Below are 15,600 nucleotides of genomic sequence, written 5' to 3' on the forward strand. Positions count from 1 at the left end.
CTAAAGCTCTGTGCATGTTTGTAACCCAGCGCATGCTCCTACCCTCCCTGAAAAACATGCACCAAGACATGATGTGAAGAAAATACCAAGAATATTTTGGCCAGATTAAAATACCCACATAGGCCCCATTCAAGTTGTTAAAACTCCAAACAAAACACACTGCAGACAAAGTAAATTAATTCCTTCTACTTAACGCATCACTTACTAGATGCCGAGCAGCCATCTTCTAACACTTGCAAGGAACCGCTGAGAGCCCAGTGCTGCTCCCTGGTAGCCAGCGGCAGGACCAGAGGCTCATAAGGTCAAAGACTCAAGGTGTTGAAAGAATGAGAAATTGCCTCAAACAGGTGCCAAAACTGAGCTGAACCCTATTTTTGCGAGGCAACATGTGAGTCTAAGTATGAAAAAAAAATACAGGCTTGCTTAATTTAGAATTCAAACTGTCGTCCTAAGGGTTCAGTTCAAGGATTTTAGTAAATCAGTACCTCTGTAGCTTTCAACAGGCTTTAGACAACACCTTCCAGGTCCAAGAGATTTATAGACCTGTGAGACAGACAACTTATGCCGACTGCTTACCATTACGGTACTGCAGGTGTATTCCGTAGTGCTGGTGCAACCACAGGCGTTCAGGAGAGTTTGAGCTACAAGCGTTGCACGTACACTCTCATATCTGATCCTTATCAAAAGCAGATTTGATAAACTGTCAGAAAGCAAGAAAAAATCCCTGCCCATGCACCAGTCCGCAGCATAAAGCAGGTTTTTCTCATAAGGAATCTGCCACAGCCAATGCTGTGTAAGTTCAAAACACATTGCCACTTCTCCTAGTGTTTTACTAAAGTAGTTATACCTTCCTTGTAAAGTCTTTTTTAAAAAAAATCTAAATGGAGAATGAAGGTTTTGGTACTTATTTTTCTATTATTCTCTGAATATCTTAGTGTGAAATGTGAGGTCTACACAGTAAGCGAGCTCTTATAAATTCTGTTAGCACCACAGAGCGTCCTTAGCTAATGAAAATTCTAAGTGAAACTTCACCTGGAGAGCATCAAAAAGTCAGGATGAGAATTTTTACCCATGCAAGAAAATATTTGTACTAGTGACCTGATTTTGAAATAAAAACCAAAAGTCAGATTTATATAAAAATCCATTTTTTTATTAAACTCTGATCACAGAAGAGAATAGCTCAGTATAAAATTTCTAACAAAGTGATTTTATAGCGCAGTAAACTCTCCATCTCTTGCAGCCATAAGCTCTGGTTATGAGTGTACAATACACCTTCGTATCATAGAATACAAAACTGGACTTTGTCCTTGTAGGCCCATATTTGTTAAGCAGGAAGACAAAAATTAATAACAGCTGTTCCTTTTTCTAGCTTATCGCATCCAGAACACCCAGTTTTGCAGCGATGCCTTGAGACCATTATGTGCGAAATACTGTTACTACTCAACCTGCTCAGGCTGTGCGGCTGCTATTCAGGATTTCAGACCATATGAGAAGTCATGTCAAAAGCCCCAGTGACAAATCACAGCAGTAAATTATTTCCTGAACACACATGGCAATCTTCATCCAAGGAGCCACCCCAGCAGAGCAGAAAGGCATGCACAGCAGTTAGAGAGAGCAAAGGGGAAAAAAGGGGAAGTTTTCAGTAAAAAGCTAGCTACTACATAAAGCCTTATTTTCTGAATAAATCCTAAAAGGTGGTGGCAGCTTTTAATTTTTTTTCCTATTTAAGTGGAGTATTTCCAGCACATTTGGTTTATGTCAAGCAACTAAGAACCAAAAAGCATGCTAGGCTCTCTACAAGTACTGAATCCAGAGCCATATTTTCTTCAAACTCCATACCTCAAGCTGTCAGCAAACATTCAAGCACCCTGTGCCAAGTTTGTTATTTTGAGAGTAGGCAAAACTGCAAAAAAAATTCCTTTTTGGCCCAAGGACTTCTCCTGCCCCTTCTGCCAAACGTGTGGAAACTAGGTCAGACACCAAATCCCAGGTGAGAATCTGCTGTCCAGTAAAGAAAATTCACAGTGGGCTGGATGGATCCAGATTGCTGTTCCCTGTGCCATGAGCAGCATTTGAGGCGAAGCCAGCGTACCAAGCGATGCCATGGGCTTGAAACCCTTGACTGCACAACACCCCAGCGTCCATTTTAGCATTTTACTCACTTGCAACTACTGCAAGATCTTTCTATGAAGTACATCCCACTCTGGAATAATTTAGTAAGCAAGTACCTGACCAGAAGACACATTTACAAAAAAGAAACAAAGCAATAACAGGAGCTCTGCAAAGTACATTTTTAGCAGTTATTAAATTTTTAGCAGTTATATAGTAATTCTCATCTTCACAGAGCTTTGTGTTGTTGCAAGGAGCTCCTCAGAAGCTCTGAAGATTATTAATCAGAAAATACAGAGTAAATATTAATTATTTGTGAGTCCTGCCAACACAGGACTACAATGTTTGTCATTACTTCCACTACAAGCATTTGTGCTTAGATAAATAGCTCACTCTATTGTAATTTAAGACAAAGCAATTTTTATATACTCCAGAATGTACTTATGCACAAGTACACTACTTGTATACTGTTACAGCATCTATAAATAATAAATACACAGAAGTAACAGTTATAGAGTAGTCATCTAACTCCTACAACATCTAGAGGCAAGGGCAAAACTAGAGAAGCAACTACGCCATGTTCTCCAGCTTTTGGCCCAAGTTATTTCTCACATTTCTCTAGTTTTCTCCCATAAACATATTCCAGAAGATACCAGCATAAAGGTGGTTTTCTCGTGAAATACATTTAAGATGATACCACTGCAAGAATAACAGTTCTCAATCTAAAGATAAGAACAGACATTTATCTTTGAATCATTTCAAGAATCAAAGATTTCTTCCCATTTAGCAGACTAAAACCTACCTGATATTGATTTGACAGATAGCAGTGATGCCTTACGAGCTCGTATATATTCCCACACATTGAATCAAAAGGCAAATAGCTTTTTCCCCTCAAAGCTGTACTGACTGTATGGTGCTCTGGCAGGAACTGCCAGCACCGTTTAATGCTATCAGACCAGCGTGCACTAATCAGGCCCTGGACAACTGGCACCGCGATGATCAAAAGAGCCATAATCTTGCCCATCAATAAACATCTTTGTAATTAAGTCAAATGCGATGTCACTGCCACATCAGGCAATCAATAGAAAAGTGTGTGTGCATTTGTTAGGCTATCTAGAAGTCCCAAGCATAAAAAGACACTGAAAGGCACTAGTCCATAGAAAGTATTGCCTTCAAAACTGATTTTGAGTACATGCTTCATTTATTTGCGTCCAAGACTACAGCCTGCGTTCACCCACTCTCTTGTGGGAACTCCAGTGCTTTGAGCCAAGCAAGCGAACAGGTCATAAAACCTTTCCCCCAACCCCAATTTCCTGGACATTAAGCAGCAAGAGATATAATAAAGAAAACCCAACATGCAAAACAGAGGATCCAGTCTATTCCATCCAATCATCTGATGAATCTAACTTGATCACATGTGCTTATTTTTAATTACTGGTGGGGATTAAGTATTATGGAAAAGATGTCCGGACAGAGTGCCTACCACCAGCATGGGTTAATCATCTAGGGACAAATCCTGCTCTGAACACTTGGTGTATTTTCTGATTCCAGGGAGGGTGTAAGCAATGGATTGAAGCAACAGCTGCAAATTATGCAAGAGATAATTGACCACACCATATTTTGCTATGATGGCAGACTTGATTCTCTACTAGCTGACATCCGCAGTAGCTATTCGCACTTAGGTGCTAGGAGCGGTATTATGAGGTTGATTACAGTGATCATACCTGGTGCACTGGCTAGGAAGGAACTTACTGTACACAGCAACATGTAACCGTGAATTACACCTACTGCCAGAAGTGCTCCAGATTCTCTGGGATGAGACATCACATTAACACAATGTGGTACCCAGCAAAAACTAAACCACGTGGCCAGTTGTATTTGTTAATACTTCCAAGACCAAACAATCTGGAGCCTTGTGTACGGCGTGCAGAGTCTCTTACCACCACCTTCTCAAAACAGATGATTGATTGAGACAGTTTATTAGCTAGAACCATTATTGGACCAAATCTGATGCTGTTACATGTGCTGTACAGTCAGAATATATCCCAGGAGACTCGTTTTTTAAGTGGACATCCTATTTTCAGTCAACTCCCTGAGGGTGACTTCAAAGCCACTAGACTACCATTTTGAGGCAATATCCAAAATTAGAAAGTCCTCATAAACTTAAAATGGGAGGATGTGCCACAAAAATGTTTTTCTCAAACTTTTGGGCACTATAACAGATTACATCAACACAACCTGTGCAACACAGTAAAATCAGCAAGCATCCTGAAGCAAGATGGGACACAGAATATTCTACGGAACGTATAAAACCAAACTCAAACAGCATGAAAAAAGTAATGTTTATTTTTATTGTTTACAAAAGCATGAACACCTTATGCAAAAGCAGCATTCTGAACCATACATTTCCCTCATCCTCCTGGGGCATTGGCAGAAAGCAAGTATTTTCTCTGTTCTTTAGGGTTAAACACACTCTTCTGAGGTAAATGGGAGCCATGCCACTGATCTCCACGGAGCTCCGACTGCTTACGTTAGCAAAGAGGCCAACTCATAAAACCACGACACAATGAGATGTCATATGGGTGACTTGCTTTAGGTGCCGAATTGGATTAGTCTGTGCTTCTAACCAAGATAAATACACTATCCAGATACTTAATAAGCTCCCCATTCTCTTCAATTTTAACTGAAACAGATCTAATTTTAAATACCTGTTTAAACATTATGACTCTCATCCCACACTAACTTCATGCAAGGTTTAACTTTATGCACCATGAACAGTTTTACTCAAGTTTTTATGAAATAGCAAGTGTGCTCATAAGCTATTTAAGGAGTGAGACCTTTCAGCACAATAGCTATTTACTCCTTTCTTACCTGCCTCCCCAGCACATGAAGGTCAAGTGCTTACTCTGAAGAAACGTGCCCTAAGGTTAACCTAAAAAAAAAAAAAAAAAAAAATGTGCAGCATTTTTATTTTGCCTTCATCTTTTTCTCCTGATCTGGAGCTGGAAGTAGTTAATGGTCATATAATCAAATAGGCCATGCTTTTGAACCTACAGAGAAACATTTACTTATTTATTTATTAAAAAAGCATTTTGTTAAACAGAGAATTTGATCATAATGACTTCAAAGACTTACCTGGAGCAAGTTACTCCTATTGTTTCTTAAAATAATCCCTACTATAAAACAGCATAATTCCTCAGCTCCTCTGAGTTGAGGTCCCTCCCCTTAGAATCTATAATTGATGCCTCAAAATATGTATTACACTGGGAGAAATGGCTCTGGCTTGTCTGCCATCCTATGTCTAAAATGACTGACAAATACTATTTATGACTGCAAGACCGATATCGGATCTATGGATCAATGAAAACTGCTTCATTGTACTGCTCAAGCTGTAAGAACTGTTCTATTAGCTCCTGCCAACTTCACATTAAAGAAATGTAATTTACTTCAGCTATGGAAAGAACCTGCTAAGAACCCATATATATATACACACACATACACTATGTATGTGTACACATACAGACACACACATATAGATAATTTGTGTTTATTTTACACTGACAAAGTACTAAAAGAATCCAACAACTGTCACTGCTAGAGATGAGGCTAAATGAAATGGTATTACTTATATGGCATCAAATAATTATGAGACTCTGGTTCAAGAGCTTCAGAACTGTTAGCAAAAAAGTATCTTTCATTGGCAAAAAAGAAAAGTTCTAAATGGTTTCAATTCCACTTTTAAATAAATTGGAAGCATTTAGAAAAAAAAAACCCAAACCAAACCATGCAAAGTAGATATAATTTAAATTTCAGTTCCGCATAAAGCAAACACAGACATTTGTACCTATATTCTATTACTTTCATGGCAAAATTCTGGAGGTGCCTTGGACTTGATGACTTTAATAAATCTGGCAGTATCTCACATGTGCATCATTGCCTCAAATTTTGAAAAAGAAAAAGCCGTACAAGTTCAGCCCTGTATTCTGTGAGTCTGGCTGCATAGTCAGAACCAGAAGTATTGCACTCAAGACCACGCCTACAAAAATGCACATTTAATAAGGCCATTATACTCAAGATCATAATGGGACTCAAGTCACATGAACAATCAAATATATCATAAATAGACCTAGTAAAGCCATATTGCAGAAGATGGACTCAAAACAAAACTCAAAACAGCAGTGTTCCAGCAATTTAATAACTGATTTTTTTTTTCCCCCCATGAAATGCCAATCTCTCAAACTGGTTTTACCCACAGGGCCAGACAACATGATGCGTAGGTATGCATGCATTCTCACAATGCATTGTTTCATTTTTTCTTAAAAGTTACCAAAAGTTCGAGGGTAGGATTCTACTCAAGTTTTGCCAATAAGGTTTGAGTGGTTATCAACTTTAAGCAGCTTCCATGCATGACAAGGGGAGAGAAGATTTGACTTTCAGTTATTTAAATATCCGCCAACATGCAAGGCGTAATTCTTACTTTACAAAGTGTAGCAAAGGCATAATTGAACCTGTATTGGAATACTTCTCAGTATGCCCTTTCAGAGCTAGATCACATTAAGAGTATCAGTTTATCTGATCTGGCTTACCTAAAGAAAGACAGAGCAAACAACCAATTTAACACAATACAAGGAATGATACAGATTTGCAAGTTAGCTGCCCGCATCCCATGGCAAATAGAAAGAAGCTACCCTTTAATCAAAGTGGGATAAGCTACCTTGAATTTACAGTAGGGTAAGTGTATTCACACAAGCCATCACCTTGGAGTAGCAGGCGTGCTGTAAATCTGCTAGCTTGCTTTGTAGTTATTTGCTCCTTTAGCCATTCCAAGTTACCCAGTCAGCCAGCATTTTGGCTTGGTTAACAGCAGTGGCATCTCTCCAAGAAAGAAGGGTAGACCACTATCGCTCCTCCCCATGCCACACTACATAAATACAGATTGATGCAAATGCAAAAAGCATCAGTACAAAGGCTGGAAGAATCACAAGACACAGCATATAGGAAACTTAATGGTCACATGCATTACAGTTCAGCAGAGACATTCTTTCACAATCCTATATTCTGCTGTAAAATCCACAGTGGTGGAGATTATGGATGAACTATCTAACTTCCAGCTGAATCAACGCCAGCATTAGGAATTATTTCTTAATATAACAGACTAAATCCAACCTTTTTTTCCCTAGGACCTGTTTTTTGGGTTAAGACGGTTTTTAGTATAGACAAGAGACAAACCTGAGACACAGATGATGTGACCTGTTTGCATATTATAAACAGACAAATGGATAATCAAGATGCAAAAACTATTAAACGTGTCACATACTTTACACCTACAGCTCCACGTACTTTTTTCCTGCAACAATGGTGTCACTTGCCAGATGCAAGTTTGTCACTGACTATGAATATGTTTTTGACAAGAGCTGGGAGGAATGCATTTAGACAGCAACAATGCAGCTCTTGCACTGATAAGCAAGGAACACGGGAGTTCGGGATATGGTTTCTAATTCTACTCCTGTCTTACACTCATTGCATGCCGAGGAGCTCAAAACATCTCTCTTAGCAATCACATTATTTGGAAGGAGAATAACTCTTTCCATATTTTCTTCACAAAAGGAGCAATAAGAAGTCCATTGATTTATCACGTAAGATGAAAAGCCATCTAAAAGGTTTCTACTTATTTTAGCAGTTTTGAATAAAAAAAGATTAGCAGAATCGCTTTGTCAATTAGGTTGAAAAGTGCAGAGAATATTTTGGGAATAGAGTTCCAGAAGCCCATCTCTGACTTTCACATTAAAATGGTGGCCTGACTACTAGCAATACTTTGGCTGCTAGTGTCTAAATATGAAACCAAAAAAAACCAAATAGAGTTTTGATGGGTATCAAGCAGTAGCAGCATTTTCAACATTTTGTTTTCTGTATTTAGTACTTTTTAACCAAATTCTCTCTCCCAATAAAGTGACTGTCTTGTGGTTAGCATGACTACCCATACACACAGCATTTCTCAATGGAATTACATATTGTTGTTTTCTCTCCACCATATTACCGTACCATTTTCAGTTATCAGTCAGTACCACAGGTTTAATGCAGGTCACGGATAACAAGCAGCAGGCCTACTTTTACTGCTTGCTTCAAACAATGCATTGTTTCATATTTATACATTCTTAAAAATGTTTTCTTCACTTAGTTATATTAAAAGTACCACTCCAAAATTTAAGTTTACAATGAAAAAGGTTATTGATGACTTGACCAAAAAGTACTGCCCCAAATCCCTTTTACTCCCACAGGAAATCATATTTTCTCCTGAATTAGTGTTAACGGATATTTATATTAGAGGACTCCATGTTTCAGAAACCAGTTATTTAATGCTCAATATTCTTTTCAGCAGATGAAGAGGTAGGTATATTTCCACACAAGAAAAAAACCAAACAAACTGTAACAGACACTCAATTAAATCAAGTAATGTCTGAAAAGTCAAACACTGTTCTGACAGCACATAAATGTAAAGTGTCTGAAGATAGTCTCCAAGGAGGACAAGAAAAGTTGCGCATTCTGATTAGATAATACGTCATAATTTGAAATTTAATAATTTTCTGGAAAGAAAACACAAGTATCCAAATGCTACTTCCTTCCCCTCCCTCCCCCAAAGAAATGTGGGTGCCAACAAAACTGCCTGTATCAATGGTAGTATTAACTTTTGGACTGCTAAACATGGAATCAACTGCAATTCTTCCATACATTCACCAACACCAGCAGTCTACAAGTTTACACAGAGATCGTATGCATGGTAATTACATAATTACAATAGAAATTCAACTTTAGTGTTGTTCTTAAAACAATCCTCATAAATAATGAAAATATCTGTGTTCTAGCTCTTCAGTAACCTAAGGTTAATTGGTACAGATAGTGGTTTTTTCTTCCTTTTATAAACCAAACTGGAGGTTCCTCACTGCCAACAATGGTTAAGGCCTGGATCAAGTTACTCTCCTTTTGCTTTTCCCTTTTTCTGCTTTTTTCCATTTTCCACCACTGCATTATTTTCTGGTTTGCTTACTCCATTTGCAACAGCACCATTTGCTATTTTGCCATTCTTTATGGATTCCTTGGGCAGCTTATATGTCCGATAGTAGAAGTTACCAAACAGGAAAATGAAGGTGACAGCATAGAAAATTACACCCCAGTGCATCCATTTAGGGAAAGGACAATCAATATAAATAGACAAGGCTGTGTGGCCAATAGTCACATGGAACTGCACCTGAAAGACAGAAAATACAGAATCAAAAAGGTCTGGATATATTCTGTAGGTCTGACTGCACCAATGTATACCGATGCATTTACGAAAACTGCTAAATTGGGAGGTGGTAGGGAAGCTGTATTTGGCTGTCACATCATGCATGAACACATAGGCTTGACCAGGAACATCAAATCTATTGCAGTACCTGGCACCAGTTTTCAGAAATAGGAAAATGAGAAGACATTAAGAGATCTGGACTTTACAGGTTTTTGCAATTCAGTTGAAACAACCAGTAAAGTAGTATTAGACCTTACTCACATATCTCTTATCTATGCTGCTTTTATTTTGAGAAATGAAATAAATACTTCCACCTCCAGGAAGCATTCTAACTTGAGCTGTGAGTATCAGACAGTGAAGAACTTTTGGAAGGAGCAGCATCTGTTCCAAAGCTCTGCAAATGCAAATCCACTCAGAGACAATACCTTCTGAGATAAAGGGAGAAATTTTACTTACCAGTTGCAGTATGGTCAAGTATCGTTTCCACCACAGGTATTTCTGAAATTTAGGGCCACAGGCAGCTAATCCATAATACATGTACATAATGACATGAATAAATGCATTCATCTGAGCTCCGAAAAAAGCTGTGCAGGAACAGAAGGGAAGACTGTAATGTAATTTTGAAAATGAGAGAGAAGTCTTTTCTAGTATTATTCACGTGGTAGTAAAAATTATAAAGCACAGGACATGCCAGGATTCCGTCTCTGAAATATTCGATAGTACAGTATAGACCTGACCGCCAACATGTGCTGACACAGATAGCTGTTCATGCAAGTAGCATGTCGCATCTTTCATGGAACTACTTATGCAAAAACTTTTCCTAAGATTTTTGTTGAACAGACATAAATCACATGGATTCCACATTAGTTATTGTAGTATAACTGCAATTCTTTTGCTAAAGGATTATTAAAAGCTGTATTTGACAATGTAAAATATAAACTATCAGGTTCTGAACTTAAATCTTCTAAACTGTATTTAAATGTAGAAGGTTCACTTCTCAGCAAGAAGTCAAGAAACTCATGTGGAAGCCTGAATAAATAGGCCAAAAAGTCATACAAAGCAATTGGGCATTGCCAAGCGAGTTTGTCTAAATTGCTCCACTTTAGTTTCCTTGTTTATGACTTAAAATATCCAGCATTCTTAAATGTATAAACACATTGTATAACTTTTTCCAGAATGATCCATGCTGGAAATGAAGATGACAGTTCTCATTTGTATTAAGATCTCTTAGCTCTGTCAAGATTAGCAGCCATTTAACAGAAACAAATTATACCTTGTTAAGGTATTCTTACACTGCCAGAGAGGCTCAAAAAGGCTCTAATGTATAAAATTAGGACAATACAGACAATAACTGCTGACATCAAACAGCTCAGATGCCCATGTGGTCTAGACCCAGTTAGTTATAATAGGGTCTAGTTTATAATAGCTCTGTCTATGTAAGCAATGTGCTATCAACTAGAAAACAGAAGAACATAGATCTATCCACATTTATGCAGTAGCACTACATAAATGCAGAAGAGCAACTGTTGCTTTTCCTTTTGCAGGGGCTAGAAACTAAGAGGCAGTGCAAGAACACCAAAACTTGAAATAAATTTGGAAATAGTTGCAACTGTTGTATTGAAAACTGCTGATATTCAGCATGAAAAGTCTGAAAAGGCAACAATGGAGAGGGCATTTTGAGATATCCAGGGTATTTCTAAGTAAGACTACAAGTAAGCATCCAGTCTCCAATAAACTCATTTTATGGGTGCAGTAGCCAACAAAGATCACAAAATGTCTGGTTGAATACCTGCATCCTGCAGATTACTTGGGCGAAATTCAAGGATAGTCACAAATACTAATTTTAAATATTTCTTCTTTTGAATATAGAGTAATCCCTCAGTACAAAATATCTATAGTAAATGAGACCATAAAACGCCTGGGCATTACATATTAGTGTGGTTTGAAAAAAAAAAACCCACCCCAAATATTAGTTTGGTGTGGTGTTTACTATATGTTATTTTCAGTGTCTTAAGCCTACAAAGCTACATTACAAACAAAACAGGGTGCTCTCCCTGAAGCCCCAGCTCTGTAGAGCTTATAATTTGAGAGGGACAAAGCAAAACAACAGCAACAAGGGTACAATGCAGGCAAAGGAGGATGTGGCAAGTACAATGGAATGACATTCTTTGATTGGGGCTCTAGAAAGGAAGCCAGGGGAAAAAAAAGCCTGATAATGAATTATAGACTTGTGTAATTATGAATAGGTTTATTGGCTCACCTTCAAGGGAAGGTTTCAGAATTTTATACATGCCTCTTAATAAAAAAGAAAGCAAACACCAAACTCAGATACAATGCCAAAATAATATCTCCATTAACTTCATTACATTTGCACAGATTGTGGCCCATAATTAGATTTGCAGTTCTCTGTATCTGCAAAAATTAAGTTAGGCAAGACACGTTCATCTTTCTATTTCATACAGAACCAGGATAATTTTGAAGACAGAATTTCAGGCTTGCAATTGGTGCCATGAGGAAAAAAAAAAAAAGTTTTGCAATTCATTAGATTATTGCCCTGTTATCTTTTCCTCCCCCATGTTTCCCACAGAGGAAGACTGTATGCATTAAAGCTATGGCACTGCTTCAGTGCCATTTAAACAGTCTTGCATATTATAACTTTAAGTCTAAGGAAACATTTTTCCATTGCTCCCAAACAATAATAATTCCCCCTTGTGTCCAGTCAAAAGGGTATGGGGAGGAAAGGAACTCACCTTGTCCACCTGCAACCCACTTAATACCAATCCACCACAAGGTGAACATGGTGAAATGGTGATAGACATGAAGGAAACTAATTTGGTTAAATTTCTTCCTCAGGATGAAGAATACTGTATCCAAATATTCAATTCCTTTAGAGACATAATACCACCATAAAGCAGCAGCTATCTGCAATAAGAAAAAGACAACACAGAAGTTTTAGTGATTCCAAGCTGAATGGAATAAAGTTCTCTCCACTGATCTGCTGCAAGAGAAAGATACCTCTTCCTTCCCCCAATCCCAGTAAATGTTGAGGTGGAGTCATCAAACAACTGATGGTATAAGAACAACAAAAACAATACTCCATCTATTCTGGACATGGAAGTATTATTCTGAGTCTACTGCTCACAAATCACAATTGTAAAAAAGAGCTAACATAACTAAAAGCTTTGCCATCTCTGAATAGTTTACCAGTTAAACATAGGGAGTCTGTGTTCTCATTGTCCATCCTAAGCTTTGCGGGAGAAGACTACCACAGGGCTTCCCATACTAATGAGGCAACACTTTGATGTGGTCAGAACAATGAGGCAGAAACATTATGATAAAATGAAGTTGCAAAGGTTGAAACCTTATATAAAATTCTTTCAGTATCACAGGCATATAGGTGGGAAGATACCAAATCACTCTTGCAAGCTAGGTGCAGTACAGATTTCACATCCCTTAGAGCAGTATTCCCCTCAGCTTCCTCTGGCCTGCTCAGTAACCCTCTCCAGAAAGCAGCATTCCCCCAGTAGCTCTGTGCCATTCAGGGAACAGAAGAAATGAGACCACAGGAGCTAGCTACAAGCTGCAGAGATATAACCCATCTACCCAACAGGGCAGTGCTACACACCCAAAATTCTTTTTCTAATCCACCCATCAGAGTGAATCTTGCCCAAGATGCAACATAAACATGGCTTCCTGCTGAAATCAGGATACTGTTGTACCAGGTAAAGCCCAGAAGCTCTGTGTAGCAATTTGCTAATACTATTATATGGGGCTATGGTGGTGGTAGGGACTCCTTTCCAGATTCCAAAGCATAGCAACAAGTCTAGTTCCTGGCATTGTTAAGTCATCTAGCTTGTTATGCAAGGGTGGGACCAGAACATATCCCAGATGGTGACTCACAGAGAAGAAGGAAGAAAAAAAAAAAAAAAAAAGAGTTGGAAATGGCACCATCAGAAAGAAGAGCAGGCAATGTCACAACACACCTATTTGTAAGAAGTTCACCTGGTCTTTCAGGACTCATCTGATGGCAAATAAGACTTTCTTACCTTACCATGGTGTGAAATAACCCTGCCACCCCCTCAGTCCCCAGAGGAGACAGAAGAGAAAAAATTAAGACAGCAGTAGGTTCCCTTCCCAAATACATACGTAGTGTTAGGCAAGTGAGAGAAAGGGAAATCAGGAGAACGAGCAATACAGAGCAATGCTACAGCCCTGCATGGTGTTTTCCTCCACCTCTCTAAACTAGCAGGAAAGGAACACATCTCTCCTCAAAGCAAGTTTGTCACAGCCATAATTGAACTGGTGAACATTTTAGGAGACACTACAGCAGAAGCAAAAAAGCAGCACAGGAGCAGAAGAGTGCTGCAGATCTGCATTGCAGACTCTGCCGTTTCCCAAAGGGACTGCACAACTTCCTGTTGCCAAACTGCAGGCTGCTATGTATCCATTAATGAAAACCCTTCTCACTCTCTGGATGTGATTTAGCCTACTTCAGGTCTCAGGAATAGAAGGCAGATTTTGTCAATTTTATACGAAAAGATACTAATTTCTGCCAAAGCTGGAGAGAGTCTTAGTGAGAGAAAAGTGACTCCCACTGATCTTGGAGTTCCCAGATACACAGGCAAGCTGCAAGAACCATCGATATATACATGTTGCTCAATATCCAGTACAGTTCTGCCTCTGGGACAGGTAGTCAGGTGTTTATTAAACACCCACATCAAGGCTTTGTCTCACACCCATGGATTAGCATAAAGTCCAGCATCTTTTACACATCTTTGCTAAAGCTGCATCTCTTAAATAACTTAAGATAAGCATCTTTTCATCTCATGAGTTAACAATAAACACTTGGGACTGTATCCATAAAATGACAAGCCAGCACTACAATACTCAAGCTCTTTGGAGGTCTCTCCTTCCCAGAAACTTTTAAGGAATCAACAGGTCAGTTACAAGCAAACTGCCATAAAATCTCTTACAAAGCCAATGCGCATTTTGTTAAAGAAATGGTGGAACAATAAGCCAAATAGCCAATAAACAAACAGCCAATTTACATTTTGCTCCATGTCATATGGTAAGTGGAGAAAAATCCAACAAAAAAATCTTATGTTTTACACCCAAGATGCCACAGGTTCACTATATGCTCCTGGACAAGTCATTTAACACACCTCATTCCTCCTCTTTTGAATTCCACCTGCCTTGCACAGAAAGGAATTACAACTTTTGATCAAAATGCTTCCCATCACTTAAGAACAAAAATAGCCTCCACTTCTTTGCAGGATTATAGCTGCTGATTTTTGTGTTCCTGTACATTTTTTTGCCTGACAGCTCTTTTGCTCTCTTCCTATCATCAAATTTTAGTACCATTTATTCTCAAACCTGATAGGTTTCGTGTACTGTTGATCTATTTCAGTGCTTCTAATGACTTATGCAGATGTTTTGATCATTAGCTTATAGATGTAGAAAAAAATGAAACAGATGTTAAGGCATTTACCCAAAGACATGCATGCAATCAGTGACAGAGGGCAGAAATAAAGTAGAACAATACACCGATATGCAAGCTATGTCAGGAGTGGACGGCTACTATTAAACTTCTTCTGCAAAGCATCAGAAGTTAGGACCTATCCTGTAGCCTTTCTTTGGACACAGAATGAAATATTTACCTTAAAAGAAAATATGCATTAAAAAGGTGTATTCCTGAAATTAATACTACTAGTCACAACCATACCTTTTCTGGTAATTTTCATAGGTGGTAATCTAAGTCTGTTAAAACACCAGATGGCACAGAAAGATTACATTACAGCCTAGGATTAAGGGGGTCAACAAGAGGTTCAATCCCATGACCTCTGCCTGCTGCAGGGTTTTTGAGCAGAGGGCTGTTTCAATATGGGACTCTGTTCCTGCACCTTCCTTCCTTGTTTCAGGCTGGAGAGAGTTATCCACTAAGGGGTTTGAAGGGACAGGTACTTCTTAGAAGGTCATGAAAAATTAAAGTGGCTTTTCAAGAGAACTCTTCTCCTTGCTTCAGTTATAGAATTTTGTTTACAGGACCATGAAGTCTATTTTGTTAAGTCAAGTTCCCTTTTCACAGAAGTTTAAAGATAATTATTATCATATTTATTTTATAAGAGAAAAGTACTCAAGCTCTAGACCTTATTACAAACACCACAGATTACAATTACAATACAGAAGACAACAATAGCTCAGCTTTATGA

General features: G+C 38.4%; 1 protein-coding gene across 1 annotated transcript in view; it reads right to left on the bottom strand.

Moving 5' to 3' along the window:
* Positions 1–4,775: 4,775 nt before the first annotated feature.
* ELOVL4 (ELOVL fatty acid elongase 4) overlaps positions 4,776–15,600 on the bottom strand; it is a 34,924-nt gene continuing 24,099 nt past the window's right edge. Inside the window, exons 4-6 of the mRNA XM_075046492.1 lie at positions 12,142–12,313; positions 9,848–9,975; positions 4,776–9,355 (exon numbers count right to left, since the gene is read on the bottom strand). Coding sequence (XP_074902593.1) covers positions 9,080–9,355; positions 9,848–9,975; positions 12,142–12,313 — 576 coding nt within the window. The 3' untranslated portion in view covers positions 4,776–9,079. The remainder of the gene's footprint in view (positions 9,356–9,847; positions 9,976–12,141; positions 12,314–15,600) is intronic.

The sequence above is a fragment of the Buteo buteo genome, chromosome 15, assembly GCF_964188355.1.
Source record: "Buteo buteo chromosome 15, bButBut1.hap1.1, whole genome shotgun sequence".
NCBI lineage: Eukaryota > Metazoa > Chordata > Aves > Accipitriformes > Accipitridae > Buteo > Buteo buteo.